The sequence below is a fragment of the Lepidochelys olivacea genome, assembly GCF_965140295.1.
Source record: "Lepidochelys olivacea isolate rLepOli2 genome assembly, chromosome: 6".
NCBI lineage: Eukaryota > Metazoa > Chordata > Testudines > Cheloniidae > Lepidochelys > Lepidochelys olivacea.
In genome coordinates this window covers 58,929,148-58,943,627 of record NC_140416.1, presented here as the reverse complement: position 1 = coordinate 58,943,627, position 14,480 = coordinate 58,929,148, and the positions used below count along the sequence as shown (strand labels likewise).

The following is a 14,480-nucleotide window of genomic DNA, read 5'->3' as shown; positions in this document are numbered from 1 at the left end:
AGATCAACTCCAAACATTGAGGTTTGCATGGGGCATCTGCTCTCGTGCAGATCTATTTGCTGAGGCCTAAAATTTGTAAATTTGAAGTTGCTCTATAGTAATCACACAAAACCATGGTACAGAACAAAGTCCTAGCAGAAACAATCTAACTTCATAAGAAGCATGCATTATGTATTACAGAAAAAATAACCAGTAGCAACATGAAAAAATAAACGATGTGAAACAAAAGTGTGTTTTTTTAATTTGTCACTAAGACATTTTTTATAATATACATTTTCCAAAATCCATAGTAAAATTATCATTTGACCCTAATCATTTGAGAAAAGAATAAATAAAGAAAAACACATTTTGCCTCTTTCCTGCCCTGATTCTCTGGACTGTGGATTTACAACTGAAAGGAACATACTGAACTATGGAGTGAGGACCTTCCAATCTTTTGGAAGTTACCAGAGAGACTTTACAAATCAGAAGTCTATAATATCACTGCTATAAACCTGATATAAGGACATTGCAGTTATTGTAGGTATATGATCTATTAACCATTTTAACTCTCCTCTTATTTTCTTTTATTAATAAACCTTTAGATTTTAGTTACTAAAGGATTGGCAGCAGTGTGATTATTGGGTAAGAGCTGAGTTATATATTGACCTGGCTAAATGGCTGGTCTCTTGAGATTAGAAGGATCCTATATGTGTTGAAATTGGTTTCAGTAACCACTCATCATTGAGTCCAGTGTTTGGGGGGTCAGATAAGGGCTGGAATGCCTAAGGAGATTGCATTTTTGATTTCTTGTTAACCAATGTGGGGAGACAGAAGTTTACTTTTGTTACTGGCTTGGTGGTATATCTAATGATAGAATAACCACCAGTTTGGGGTGAGTCTGATCTATTTCTCAGCAGTTTGTCCTGAATCTGGTTAATAGTCTCAGCTGGGCCCCACTGAGGCACCGTGACAGAAGCACCCCATTAGTCTGATTTCACTCCCCACCCTCATGTGAGTCTGAGGCTTGGTCTACACTAGGAACTTATGTCAGTATAACTATGTTGCTCAGGGGCCTGGAAAATCCACATCCCCATACCAACCTAATCCCCAGTGTAGACAGCACTGTTTTGAACGGAAGGCTTTGCCCATTGACACAGCTACTGTCTCTCAGAGAGGTGGAGTACCTACACCGATGGGAGAAGCTCTCCCGTCAGGTAGGTAGTGTCTTCACTAAGCGCCATAGCTCAAGCGCTGTAAGTGCAGAAAAGCCCTGAAGTCTGGTCAGCATTTTAGGCTATGTGTAGAGTCCTTCCTGTCTTCTCTTTCCTTCCAGCCAGGGGATAGCACCCCTCTTTAATACCATCTCTGACTCTATTTTGCCATGTCCCCAGGCTGGGAAATTCTAACCCCCAGCCACGCGAATCCCATATGCAGAAAACCATTGTCTCCTGAGGTGAACCAGTTGTTGAGAGTCATACAAAGTTGCATTCCAAAATAAAACAGTGTAAAACTTTAGACCCTACAAGTCCAATCAGTCCTACATCTTGTTCAGCCAATCGCTCAGACAAACAAGTTTGTTTACATTTACGGGAGACACTGCTGATTCATGTGTCTTCATGCTTCAGCCATCATTCCAGAGGACATGTTTCCATGCTGATGACGCTTGTTAAAAAAATGTGTTAATCAAATTTGTGACTGAACTCCTTGGAGAAGAATTGTATGTCTCCTGTTCTGTTTTATCTGCATTCTGCCATATATTTCATGTTATAGCAGTCTCGGATGATGACCCAGCACATGTTGTTCATTTTAAGAACACTTTCACTGCAAATTTAACAAAATGCAAAGAAGATACCAATGTGAAATTTCTAAAGATAGCTACAGCACTCGACCAATGATTTAAGAATCTGAAGTGCCTTCCAAAATCTGAGAGGGATGAGGTGTGGAGCATGCTTTCAGAAGTCTTAAAAGAGCAACACTCCAATGCAGAAACTACAGAACCCAAACTACTAAAAAAGAAAATCAACCTTTTGCAAGTGGCATCTGACTCAGATGATGAAAATGAACATGCGTCAGTCTGCACTGCTTTGGATCATTATTGAGCAGAACCTGTCATCAGCATGGATGCATTTCCTCTGGAATGGTGGTTGAAGCATGAAGGGACATATGAATCCTTATCGCATCTGCCATGTAAATCTCTTGCAACGCTGGCCACCATAGTGCCATGCAAATGCCTGTTCTCACTTTCAGGTGACATTATAAACAAGATGTGGGCAGCATTATCTCCTGCAAATGTAAACAAACTTGTTTGTCTGAGCAATTGGCTGAACAAGAAGTAGGACTGATTGGACTTGTAGGTTCTAAAGTTTTACATTGTTTTATCTTTGAATGCAGTTTTTTTGTACATAATTCTACATTTGTAAGTTCAACTTTCATGATAAAGAGATTGCACTACAGTACTTGTATGAGGTGAATTGAAAAATACTATTTCTTTTGTTTCTTACAGTGCAAATATTTGTAATAAAAATAATATAAAGTGAGCACTGTACACTTTGTATTCTGTGTTGTAATTGAAATCAATATATTTGAAAAAGTAGAAAACATCCAAAAATATTTAAATAAATGGTATTCTATTATTGTTTAACAGCACGATTAATCACGATACATTTTTTTAATCGCTTGACTGCCCTAGTAAAGAGCCATCTACTTCAGGCAGTCAGAAGAAGGGAAAATCACTTACATGTAATTCTGCATATTTTAAGATTTCTTAGACAATTTTCATTTCTTGGTTTCAGAGTAACAGCCGTGTTAGTCCGTATTCGCAAAAAGAAAAGGAGTACTTGTGGCACCTTAGCGACTAACCAATTTATTTGAGCATAAGCTTTCTTGGTTGTGCATGTACAAATAGATGCTGGTTAGAGGTCCCTTTGAAAATTTCTTAAGGACAAGTGGTTAGGACTTTGGTTTTCTATCTTTTCTGTAAAATTACACCATCAACAGCACAGCATCTCCTAACACCATCCTAAGGCACTGGATTATTGCTTATTCATACATAAGACCACCACCTACTAAATCACCAACACTACCCCTTAAGGTCTTCTGGGGTTTCCGTCTAAGTCTCTTATGCAAGTACTGACCTGATCTTACACTACTTAGCATTTGAGATCATGTCCCAAGTTGTATGGCTACAGGCTAGACAGTGTACACAACTTCGTAATTATTTAGTGTCAACTTCAATAACAAATACAATCTTTGGAGCACTTGTGAGGATTCCAGAGCACAAATACAAGGCATACGTTTAAAAGAAAAAAAAAGAAATCAGATCCTTAGTTTTACAAGAGAAGAAAAACAACTTAAATAAAAAGAGAAAAAGAAGAGGAGAAAAGAAATTGCATTCACCTGCTCACCAGCTTGGGATTCCCCAATGATGAATCGATCCCCAGGGCCATCAGCAGCTGTAAGACAATACAGAAGAAAGAAGATGATAAAAATATTGAACCATTGCAAATGGGAAAATTAGAAACCAAGAATGGGAGAATCTTAGAATAATCCAAGATTTAGTTTAGAGTTGCTTCTTTAGAAGCTGTATGAGAGGATATGAATATTTTGCAAAACATTTTGAACTTTTAGGTCTATTTTAAGATGTATTTATGAATTTGCTAATCACAGGTTATATAATAATATTTCTACCACAGAATTGCTCAGATAGACTCATTGTTCCAAGTTCTTCCAAGGCTATGCAGAAGTCTGGGAGAACGTAAAAGGAAACCATTGGATATTATCTTAATATCAAAGATTTCCAGTTGTACATAATATTCTTAAGATAAAAGCCTCAACTTCATGAGGCAGAGGTAACAGCAAGAGTTGGTTATCCTCTCTGTGAAACTGCCACCAGACAGGGGGCCGTGATATGTATATATTTTGCCAGTATGTTACATAACTGTTTGGAAGACAACAGCAGAATTTTGGATATCAAGATTTCTGGGTTCCCTTCCTACCTCTGGGAGGAATGTGATTTAATTATTAGTGCAGTGGTTACAGACAATATAGACAAGCATGTACATCTGACGCATTTGCTCTGAAAGACAGTGGGCTACGTAGATGTGACTTGTACATGCCATGTTAGAGACTCGGGTTCTGTTCCTAGCTGTCAGTGTCAGAGGTGATATCTGAACTCATCATTTCCTCAGTCCCAGCCCAGTGCACCTTCATTTAGACAAAAGGGAATTTTGATGGGGGAGAGCAGGTGGGCAAAGGTTTATGAGTGCTGCAGTTTTACTGTGTATGTCCAAATGGCAATTTCCCAGGGCTGCTCATTTGTCCTTATCTGGACAGATTTTCAAGGGGACAGCAAAGATAATTCTGCTGACAAATGCTGAGTTTCTGCTTTGGAGGCACTAGAAAGGTTCGAAGAAACAATTGAGAATAACGACCATATTTTCCCTACTCTTATTCTCAGAAACACTTAAACTGTTTTTGCTGAAACTGAATATATAATTCTGAGGCAGAGACCAAACACAGAAATTATCAGTGTAAACAGCTGAAGTTTGAAGCAACTGAAATCCTGGGAAGTATTAAGTGTTAGGAGGTGTATAGGTGTCGCTATGTGTTCTGCCTGTAAGAACTGTATTTATGCTTTTATAGCACCTTTCATTTGAGGATCTCTAAGTGCTTAACAAATGTTAATTAATTAAACCTCCCAACAACCTTCTGAGGTAGGTGTTATCAATATTTTACAGAAGAAGAATGTGAGGTACAGGAAGAGTAAGTGACTTCCTCAAGGTCTCATAGCTGGAGTCAGGAATAGAATCTAGGAGTGCTGACACTTAGTTACCTGCTCTAACCATTTGATCATGCTACACCCAAAAGTGACTCCTCTATATCTAGAGGCAATGTCGTCCTAGGGGAAGAGTACAGGATTGGAAGTCAGGAGACTTGGGATCTAATCATCCACCCTCAACGCTGGCTTCTCACAGAATATCAAGTCACGTTCAAGGTTTATTTCTCCTTATTTTCAAGGCACTCAGTGCTTTGGGGCTTGGGCCCAACATAGCTAGAAAATTGCCTAAAGCTCTGATGTGAAGACCAGGGTCAATAACACCACTCCTCAGGCACAATGAAGCTTTCTACCATTAGGGTAAAGTTTATCTGTGCAGGAGATAGAATTTTCTTGGGGACTGATCTGAAACTTGTGGAGTGAACTCCCACACGATCTAAGAATCGTCACAAACCTTACCACCTTCCGCTCCAAGTGCCAGGGGCATTTCTTTGACCTGCTGCAATGGGGCAGATAGGCCCTACACTGTCAGGGAGGGGGTTAATAAGAGCCTGTGGACACGACTGGCCCAGCCCCACTACTCTTGCAGCAGTTCTCGGGAATCGAGAGGGGTCCTAAAGGAAGAGGCTCAGCTTAGTTAGGGAACAGACCAGGAAGAACAGAGAGCAGCACTGTGAGTCTTCCTTGATGAGGAAGCCTGGTTCTAGACAAGATCCTGAGACAGTTCGCTGCCTGGATGAGACTCCCAGAGGATGGGATGACTGGACCCAGGAAGACAGATAAAAGAGACTGGCCACATGGAGACAAGCCCTGAGTAGAAGGGCAGGGTCTTGCCGACAAATCCTTGGACGACCTTGCGTTTGAGTTGTTTTCCTTTTATTCTGGACTCTATTGCCCTGGAAGGGGTGTGACTCAAGTGTGCCATGGCCAGAGGGCTAAGACATCAAGGCACTGGATCCATGAAGTGTGACACCCAACTGTCAGGGAAACACAGCTGATTGAGGTGTACCTTGATGGGCCACAAAGGGGTGTCTTGATGTAGACAACCTGGTTGCACCTGCCTTCTCTATTCAAAACAAATCAAAAAACCTAGCCCAAACAGAAAACTTACCAAAACAAAACAGTACGCTGCATGCAAAAATTCTCCTCCTAGGGAGAGGATAAGAGAGAGAACAAACCACTGTGACAGATGTTAGTCATGTCACTAAATGCACTACTGGAAGGGGCTCCGAAACGACAGTGATGGGGGCAGCATAAGAACCTATCTAGACTAGACTAGAAATCCTGCTCCCACTGAAATCAGAATTTTATCATTGATGTTAATTGGAACAAAATCGAGTCCTTGGGTTCTAATTTGAGCTCTCAATGACTTAATCTCTCTTACTCTCAGAAACCCCATCTGGAAAATGGAAGTATTTACCATACCTATGTCCCCAAGGTGTTGTGATGTTTACTCAACTGTGGTCAATGTCTCTCTCTCTCTCACTGAGTAGTACCTTACTTCACAAGTAGCCTCACTGATTTCACTGAAATTTCACATGGAGTAAAGTACTACTCATCACAAGTAAGGGCCGCAGAATCAAGTCTTTCACAATGCCACCAACTCACGAGAGTCTATCACGAGTCTCACAATGTTTAGTATTCGTCTTAAAATCCTATTGGGTTAAGAAATTTGCTTTAACCCTTAAAAGCTATTGGAATCAAGAGATTACATGAAAATCTCAGCTCTCATTAAAGAAAAAAAGTAAGTTTCTAGCCCTCCTGATGTTAGAAAAGCTTGAAAATGTGAAATAAGTGCATCCTAAGACTCAGAAATCAGGAAGCAAATAAAAAGAATCTCAGATTTATAGTTTTTTAAAAAATCTCATGATTTTTGAATATTTGAGGCTGGCAAATATTTTTTTTTTTGAGATCCTTAGATGAGTTTTTGAGATCCTTAGATGGAAAGTACTAAGTATTATTATTACTACTGTAAATACCTATTGACCCCAATAAGGAGTGTTGGAAGTGCTTTTTGCCAAATCTATAGTCTGTTGCAGTGGTGAGTTAATTTCACAAGTCTAGTTGTATCTGCTATTTCAGACAAACCTCTTGGGCCTGCATTACATAACAACACTGCACAGTAAAAACTTCATTTAATTTTAAATGAGTTGTGTTGGCTATTTTCTTAACCAAATAAAATCATATTAAAAATGTAATCTCAAAATCAAACCATGTTTTTCGTTAACTGACTCCTTTCCTTAAAGAGCAGTACTCAGCTGTTAAATAAATAACTTTGCCTACCTCTCAGATCTTCTGTATATATATTATCTTGTTCTCCAGGAAAACAGGCAATTTGTTTCATAGTTGTTCATCTGCTTCTATTGCTCATTACCTACCTAATACCACAAGTGGTTGCTTTGGGACGGACTGATTATGACGTATCTAATGAAGGGTTATAACATAAGATGAGCTGAGGAAAAGATAACAGGAGCAGATGAACTACTAAGAAATAAAAATCTTGTTTTCATGCCAATGTTGCTAGCAGGGAAACATGAGATGGGGAAAGAAAGGCCGACAATATATGATATAAGTAGATCTGTTTCTAAATAAATTATGTTTCAGAGTTTTCCATGTGCCACCAATTGCTATTCAGAAGTCAAGTAATGGATGAGCTCAAAAGTGCACTAGGGTAGGGCCGGATTTCCAATTAAGCACAGCAGGCATGTCTAGAGGCACTGGTACTAGTTGCCAAATATGTGATTTTCTAGCCCAATTGGGCTATTTTTAGCTGTCAGTTGGCAGGGTTTTTTAGCTGCTGCAAGTTGGGCTATTTTGCTGCCCTGCTGCTGCTGGCCACACTGCTCAGGAGTTCTTGAGGGGGAGGGAGCTTCCTGATTTGTCCTGCTCCCTGCTGAGATGCCCCACACACCACTTGGCTCACATCATGCCCCCTCCCCTTAGGTGACATTTGCAGCATGCGCAGAATTCTTGTCCAAGGGAGGCAGAATTTTTTTTCCCTTGAAGAAAATGTTCGGCAGTTCTGCCTTTTGCCCACCAGAGGCCACTGTGGCACCAGAACTGCCTGAGCTGGCTGAGGCTGACTGGTCTGGCGGGTGGCAACAAACAGCTAGCAGGTGGGTGGTGGGTGCATTTTTTCCTCAAGTAAAAAGTCACAGCAGCCTTCTTCAAGCCAGGTTAGGAAACAGAGTGGGCCACACAGGGCTGTGTGTGTGTGTGTGTGTTTGTGTGTGTGTGTGTGAGAGAGAGAGAGACAGGGCCACATGGGAACGCAGGAGGGGGCTCCAGGCAGGGCCACATGGGGAGTGCGGGGCTCATAAGGTGTAAATCTGGCTCTGCACAAGGGTTTATTGATGAACTGAGAACCATGAGGTGCATTTCATTACTTTGCTGCCAATATGCTAGTAAATGATTTCAAGTTAGCTTGAATCAAGATGCCATGCACTTCAAAAGTGGATTTAACTTTTATTCAAACTGAGTGAGTAGCCTTGGTTGATGTGAAACACACTGTGCTGCTGAAGTGCATTTCTTCATTATCTCCTCAACAACACAGGGTTCATAGGCACATAGAGATTGCCACATTGAAACAGACTGTCTATATACAGTAGTCTGGAAATCCATCTTTGACAAGCAGTCAATGCTTGATATTTCAGAAAAAATGCAAAGAAACCATAATGCATCAAATTCTACAGTACTATATACCATAAAAGGAAATTTCACTGGACCCCAATGGGTAGTTCACGCTCTGGAGCATAAAAATTTATAATCTTTGTAATTGTTCATGTTAGCTAGTATAGTTAGACACGATTCTTATCTGTATAAATATCTAATCTTTAGGGAAAACTTTTTGAGCTGTTTACTTCCAGAGTTTCCTGTGGAAGTGAGCTGCATAGTTTAATTATACATTGCATTGAAAATATGTCCTTTTATCCGTTTTAAATCTGTTCAGTTTCAAAATATTCCTGGTAGTGAAGACCAATCAATGATGACCTTATACAGTAATCTTTGTTTCATTTCAATACCCCAAACAGTCCTCTAGAAAGAGACATCTAGATTCCCTTACCACTCTGAGAAGAATTGCTTTCAGGAAGAATGGCTACTCTGTATGGTTGGCTACATTTGTAATGTTTTATTGAGTTCACATTCTGAAACCAGTCTACAAATCTGCAGACGGAAGCCTACCCAATTTACTAATCTTTGAAGGAAAGATTAATTTCACTTGAAAAAAAAGTCCAACTAGGTCCCTTAACCTCCAAACTCTCAAATAGCAAAGGGTGAAAATAACTCACAAAGTTGAGCCAAAACTTTCCCCACCTTTATGCCTAAGAACAGTACCTGATGGCAAGTGGTCCTGGGGCTAAGATATTCAGCTCTGAACAAGTGTTCTCATGTTTTACAGAATATTATATAACTGTACATGTTTCCTTAAACTTTCAATATTAGATTTTATTTTATTTTTTGGAAATAGTTTTCATTTTCTGAAATAATTAAAAAAAAAGTTAAACTACAACATATGGAATGTGACAACTTGGTCTCATACATAAGCCTATTTTTAAACAGTCTTACAATAGTGAGGACACATTAGTGAGGCCCATATGTGCTCATCATATGGGTTAGATTGGTACTAGTAGCTAGCAGCCACACAGGCAGAGCGAGGGTGTCAGTTTGATCAACGTGTACTGCACATTGAAAGCAGATTTAACTTTTAAAGAGCTTTATCACCCATGTAAATGCTGTCCAGAATTGCATTCCCCATGTTTTGGGACTGCAAGAGCAGCTACTGAATTGCTCTCCCTCTCTCTGGAAGAAACTTACTGGAAAGGGGTCAGAGAGTGCTGGAGAATAGCAAGAGCCATGGTTCTGTTAACTAGCCATCTGTGCAGGAGGGAATTAGTTGCCATGTTTAATGAACTAGTTCTCTGCTCCATGTTACCGCAGAGCTAACCAAAGACATTGTGCCTCCCTGAGGCAGGATGCCTATTGATGACCCCCTGCAGCTTTTCACCATACCAACTACAGGGCTATGCCTAAATGCCAAAATTTAACTCTTTTTATCTGGGAACAAGAAAAAGCTCAATGAATTGCACCTCCAGTTTAAATAGCTGCTAATGTCTCATGGGAAACTCTATCCTGTTCCTTTACCTCGAACTCTCATCTCAGGGCTGAGATCTGCAAATCAACCTACCATTTTATCACCTCTGCAACAATGCCTTTAAGTTTCACTGCCTGGAATCTACCTCTGATGAAATCTTCATCCATTCCTTTATCTCCTCTTGTCTCCACTACTGCAACTCTCTTCACTATAGCCTCCTAAATTTTCAACTCTCCAGAGTTGAGCATGCACAGAATGCTATTGCCCACCTTCTTTTACATATAAAACAGTGCAAACATATCACTCCCATTCTCAAATATCGCCATCTTTTTCTGAAATGGAATGTGAAAAACATTTTACAAATATTAATAATAATACTAATATCTGTATGGCTTTTAACCTGAACAGTTCACCAACATTCTGCGTCTTGCAGGTTTGTATCTGTTAGGAGGAAAAACTGAAGAAGTCAGGTATTATCTTGATGCAATCCTGTTTATTTACAAATAATGTACACAATAGTACTGTTTTCTTGGACAAAATAGGAACCAAGCAGCAAGAGATAGTTTTTGTTCACAAATCAAAGCCTCTTGTGTGCCAGCACTCTATCAAAAAGCTCCCTCTTTAAATTTTTTTTCAGGGTCACACTACAAGTGTTTCTCTGGCTGCATCTGGGGCTTTCCTGCTGCCTTCTCTGTGTGCTTCTGTCCAGTGGAAGGAACATCCAGTGCTCTATATTAATTGCAAACTATTTCCCTGGGAATTGGCCTATTCTGTTATTGAAAAAAAGGGCCTGACTGTAAAATGGGGAGTGGATGCATTTCATTATTACCTCCTCGGGAACCCAGTCATCCTGGTTATGGATCATGTTCCCTAAGATGGCTGAATGAGACGAAAGACCCAAAAAGCTGATAGATGAGTTGATATCTGTCCCTTCAGTCATATGCCTCCAGGTTCAGCAATGAGCAGGGAAGGGACACCTGAATGCCAACTTCTTCTCTTGGGAAGGGACGTGGGAGTTGGAATCTACATCCAGTCCCCTAAGATCTGAGGGGGAGGGTATGTGTTGGAGTATACTAACGCCGCACTAAGTCAGCAAGGGATAATGTGCTGCTGTAAGCCCACTCAACAAGGACTGTTGCTTGAGAATTGGACTTTTTAGCCACTTGCAATTCTGCAGTAGGATACAATAACTGAACTGCTTTGGCACCTATACCATTGCCTTCTGAGATAGATGGCTGCCATTCAATACATAAAGACGACTGTGCTGCCTGGGACAGGCCTGCGGGTCCTAATGAGACTGTTCCATGGAACCCCTGCCCAGGGGACATTTGGGGAACTGTCTCAATCAACTCAGTGGATTTTTGCCCTTTACTGAAGTCTGCCCTATAGTTTGTCTTGGATCATAAAGAGCGCAGTCACAATGTTGAAAATTAGCCTCCCAGAAAGCATCAGCATTACCATACTTGTGCCCAGGCCTTCATGCAACTATGAAATCATAGGTCTGCACCTGGGAACTAGCCCCTCAGGATTCCTGAATCTAAACAGCCATTGCAGGGACGCATGGTCTGTCCTGACCACAAATTTCCTCCCATATAAAGAGTGATGAAAATGTACTATAGATTTAATCACTGCTCGGGGGTCCTTTAGGGTGATGAAATAATTTCTTTCAGGAGAACTTAGATATTTGTTGTAATACCCTCCAACATAAAAGGGGTTTTAAAATAATGGGTAGGCTAAGACAAAAGCAGTCTCAAGAGCCTTTTTCAATTCCAAATATGCTACATCACACTCTGCTGACCTCTGAAATGGTTTCCCTTTCTCACCAAGCCTATGCAATTGTTTTGCATATTGGCAAATTCACAAAGAAACCTTCTGTAATAGGAGCAGAGCCCTACAAAACTCTGCACATCTGTGAGTGTCTGGGAAGTTGGCCAGTTCTGTGCAGCCTCAGTTTTCTCTTTTTGAAACAATTCAAAATTTCTTTGGGTTCACTTTCAGATTAGCAGACTTGAGTTTATCACAGACCATTTTTAAATATATCAGTTCCTGTTCAAATGTTTTAGCAGGCACTAAGATTTCATATCCCCATTTTACAGATGGGAAAACAGAGGCACAGAGGTGAAGTGACTTGCCCAAGGCCACTCAGTAGGCCAATGGCACAGTCAGATCTTCTAAGTCCCAGATCAGTGCTCTGTTCTCTAGGTTATACTCCCTAAGGAGTCTTTACAGGAAAAGTTCCTAGGAAAACTTTCAGTGTAATAAAAAAAATATTTTAATCGCTACATCTAATTACTCAGAAGCGTGCATTCCCATACACAATTTTGAAAATTATCAACTGTAATAATAAAGAATAATTAATAAACATACAGTAAAATGGAATTGTAACAGTCTGATAAAATATTTGATGCATAGGAAAAACTCTTAATAATGACAGGTTTCAGAGTAACAGCCGTGTTAGTCTGTATTCGCAAAAAGAAAAGGAGTACTTGTGGCACCTTAGAGACTAACCAATTTATTTGAGCATGAGCTTTCGTGAGCTACAGCTCACTTCATCGATGAAGTGAGCTGTAGCTCACGAAAGCTCATACTCTTAATAATAAAAATTATATATATATAAAAAAAGGAAACCTTTGAAATTCTCATGTCTGTCTCATACAAGAACTGCATTTCCTGGGTCTCAACTATATCATGAGGCCAGACTTCCTGCTGGGAAGTGGCAGCAAAATGGCAACTTTCATTGAAAGGTTTACCAGACCCAAGCACAGATATAGAGAGTAAAACACTGAAAGGTTTTACTAAACATGGCTCTGTAAATATGCATTTTCACTCCCCCTCACCCTGCGCCTCTCATTTAAAGAATTAGAACTAATCACTGCAGTCTTCCTTTAAAGTGGCTGAATTTTACACAGCCGTGATTTCAGTAATGATCTAGATATCTACAAATAAAATGTATAACCAGGGCTTTGGAGCAGTGCTCCGGCTCTGCTCCAGCTCCAGGCAAAAACCTGCAGATTCACTGCTCTGGAGCTGCTCTGCGCTCCAGCTCTGGGCTCCGCTGCAAAGCCCTGTGTATAACAATAGTTATATCCAAGAAAGAAGTGCTTCGGACTGTGATGGAACAAGCAGGTGTACTAACAATCTGGGGTAATGCTGCAAAAGATGCACTGCATGCCTAGAGTTAAAGCATTTACCTCTGACAGCGTATCCATCTTTTACTGATGCTGGGAAGGGGGGTAGGTTGTCTTTTGCATAAACATCTTGAGCAAGAACTCGGCCCATTCCATCTAAAAGGGAAGAAAGAAAAAAAAAGACCATGTTCCATGTCAGTGAATGTATTCAAAGGGAATAGATGGTGACAGCAGTGTGCTCCGATGGATGAAATTCATGGGTATGTGACACATCTCGTAATCAGGTCTGTCAAGCTTTTGATTTCTCTCCAAACCAATAGGGAAATAAATGGAGAGATGCAGCCTGGAAGCAGGGATGAAAGATGTGGTTCAGTGAACCTGCATTTCTGGTTAGGACAAGCTTGTTGGCATTGGATTTGGATGTACAGTATCCAGAACCAGAGCAGTCAGCTGAGATACAGGCTATGGCCTGTTCTACACCACAAAGTTAGGTTGACATAAGCTGCCTTGCATCAACCTAGTTGTGCATATGTCTACACTTAAATTTGTCTCCCACTGATGTAAGTGCCCCATTACCGCAGTAACACCAACCTTCCCAAGTGGCAGTGAGCCACACTGATGTACTGAGATCACTGCAGCATGAATGTAGATACTATGTTACTTATGTCAACTCCATGAGTCCCCCATCCACTGCTCCACAATGCCCAACACTCACTACTCTGCCTGGGGCTCATGGAGACCAGAAGACCCCCTACCCCTTTAAAGCCCCATACATTTTTGAAATGCCTTTTGCTGATTGTCCAGCTTGGTGAGCATACCTAGCTGCTTCGCCCCTTGGCCCTGACTGCCCCTAGTGGGATCCTGATGCAATGTAATAATCATAAATGTAAAGCAAGCAACACAATATTGATAGGCGCATCGATAATGTTATTCACAGATGTACAGCAAACACCACACAATTCCTAGCAGACCCCAAATCAGCAGGACCAGGTACAATGCAGTACACCACAATGCATTACTGTGGCTCACTGTTAAAATGATCTTTCAAAGCCTCCCTGAGCCATATAGCTGTGCACTCAGCTCTTCTAAGAGTCCTTGTGTCTGGCTGTTCAAACTCGGAAGACAGCTGTTCCACCTCTGTGGAAACTTTCCCCCCTTTGCTTCACAGATATTTTGCAGGACACAGCAGGCAGCTGTAACCATCGGGTATATTTTTTCCACTGATATCCAATTTTGTGAGTAAATAACACTAGTGTCCCTTCAATCTACCAAAAGTGAATTCAACTGTCATTCTGCACCTGCTGAGCCAGTAGTTGAATTTTTCCGTAGTGCTGCTGAAGTGGCTAGTGTACAGTTTCATGAGCCAGAGGAGCCAGGAGTAGCCTAGGTCCCCCAGGATCACTACAGGTATTTCAACATTGCCAGTGATAATAGAGGTTGGGAATAGAGTAGTTGCCTGTAGCTGGATATAGATGACATTATGGGATGGAGACAATTGCATGCT

General features: G+C 40.8%; 1 protein-coding gene across 9 annotated transcripts in view; it reads right to left on the bottom strand.

Moving 5' to 3' along the window:
* The window catches only part of GPHN (gephyrin), a 588,066-nt gene that overhangs the window by 72,544 nt on the left and 501,042 nt on the right, over positions 1–14,480 (bottom strand). For all 9 annotated transcript variants that reach the window (XM_084630610.1, XM_084630611.1, XM_084630613.1 and 6 more), the window contains 2 exons: positions 13,040–13,132; positions 3,379–3,434 (listed from right to left, as the gene is read on the bottom strand). In XM_084630610.1, coding sequence (XP_084486736.1) covers positions 3,379–3,434; positions 13,040–13,132 — 149 coding nt within the window. The remainder of the gene's footprint in view (positions 1–3,378; positions 3,435–13,039; positions 13,133–14,480) is intronic.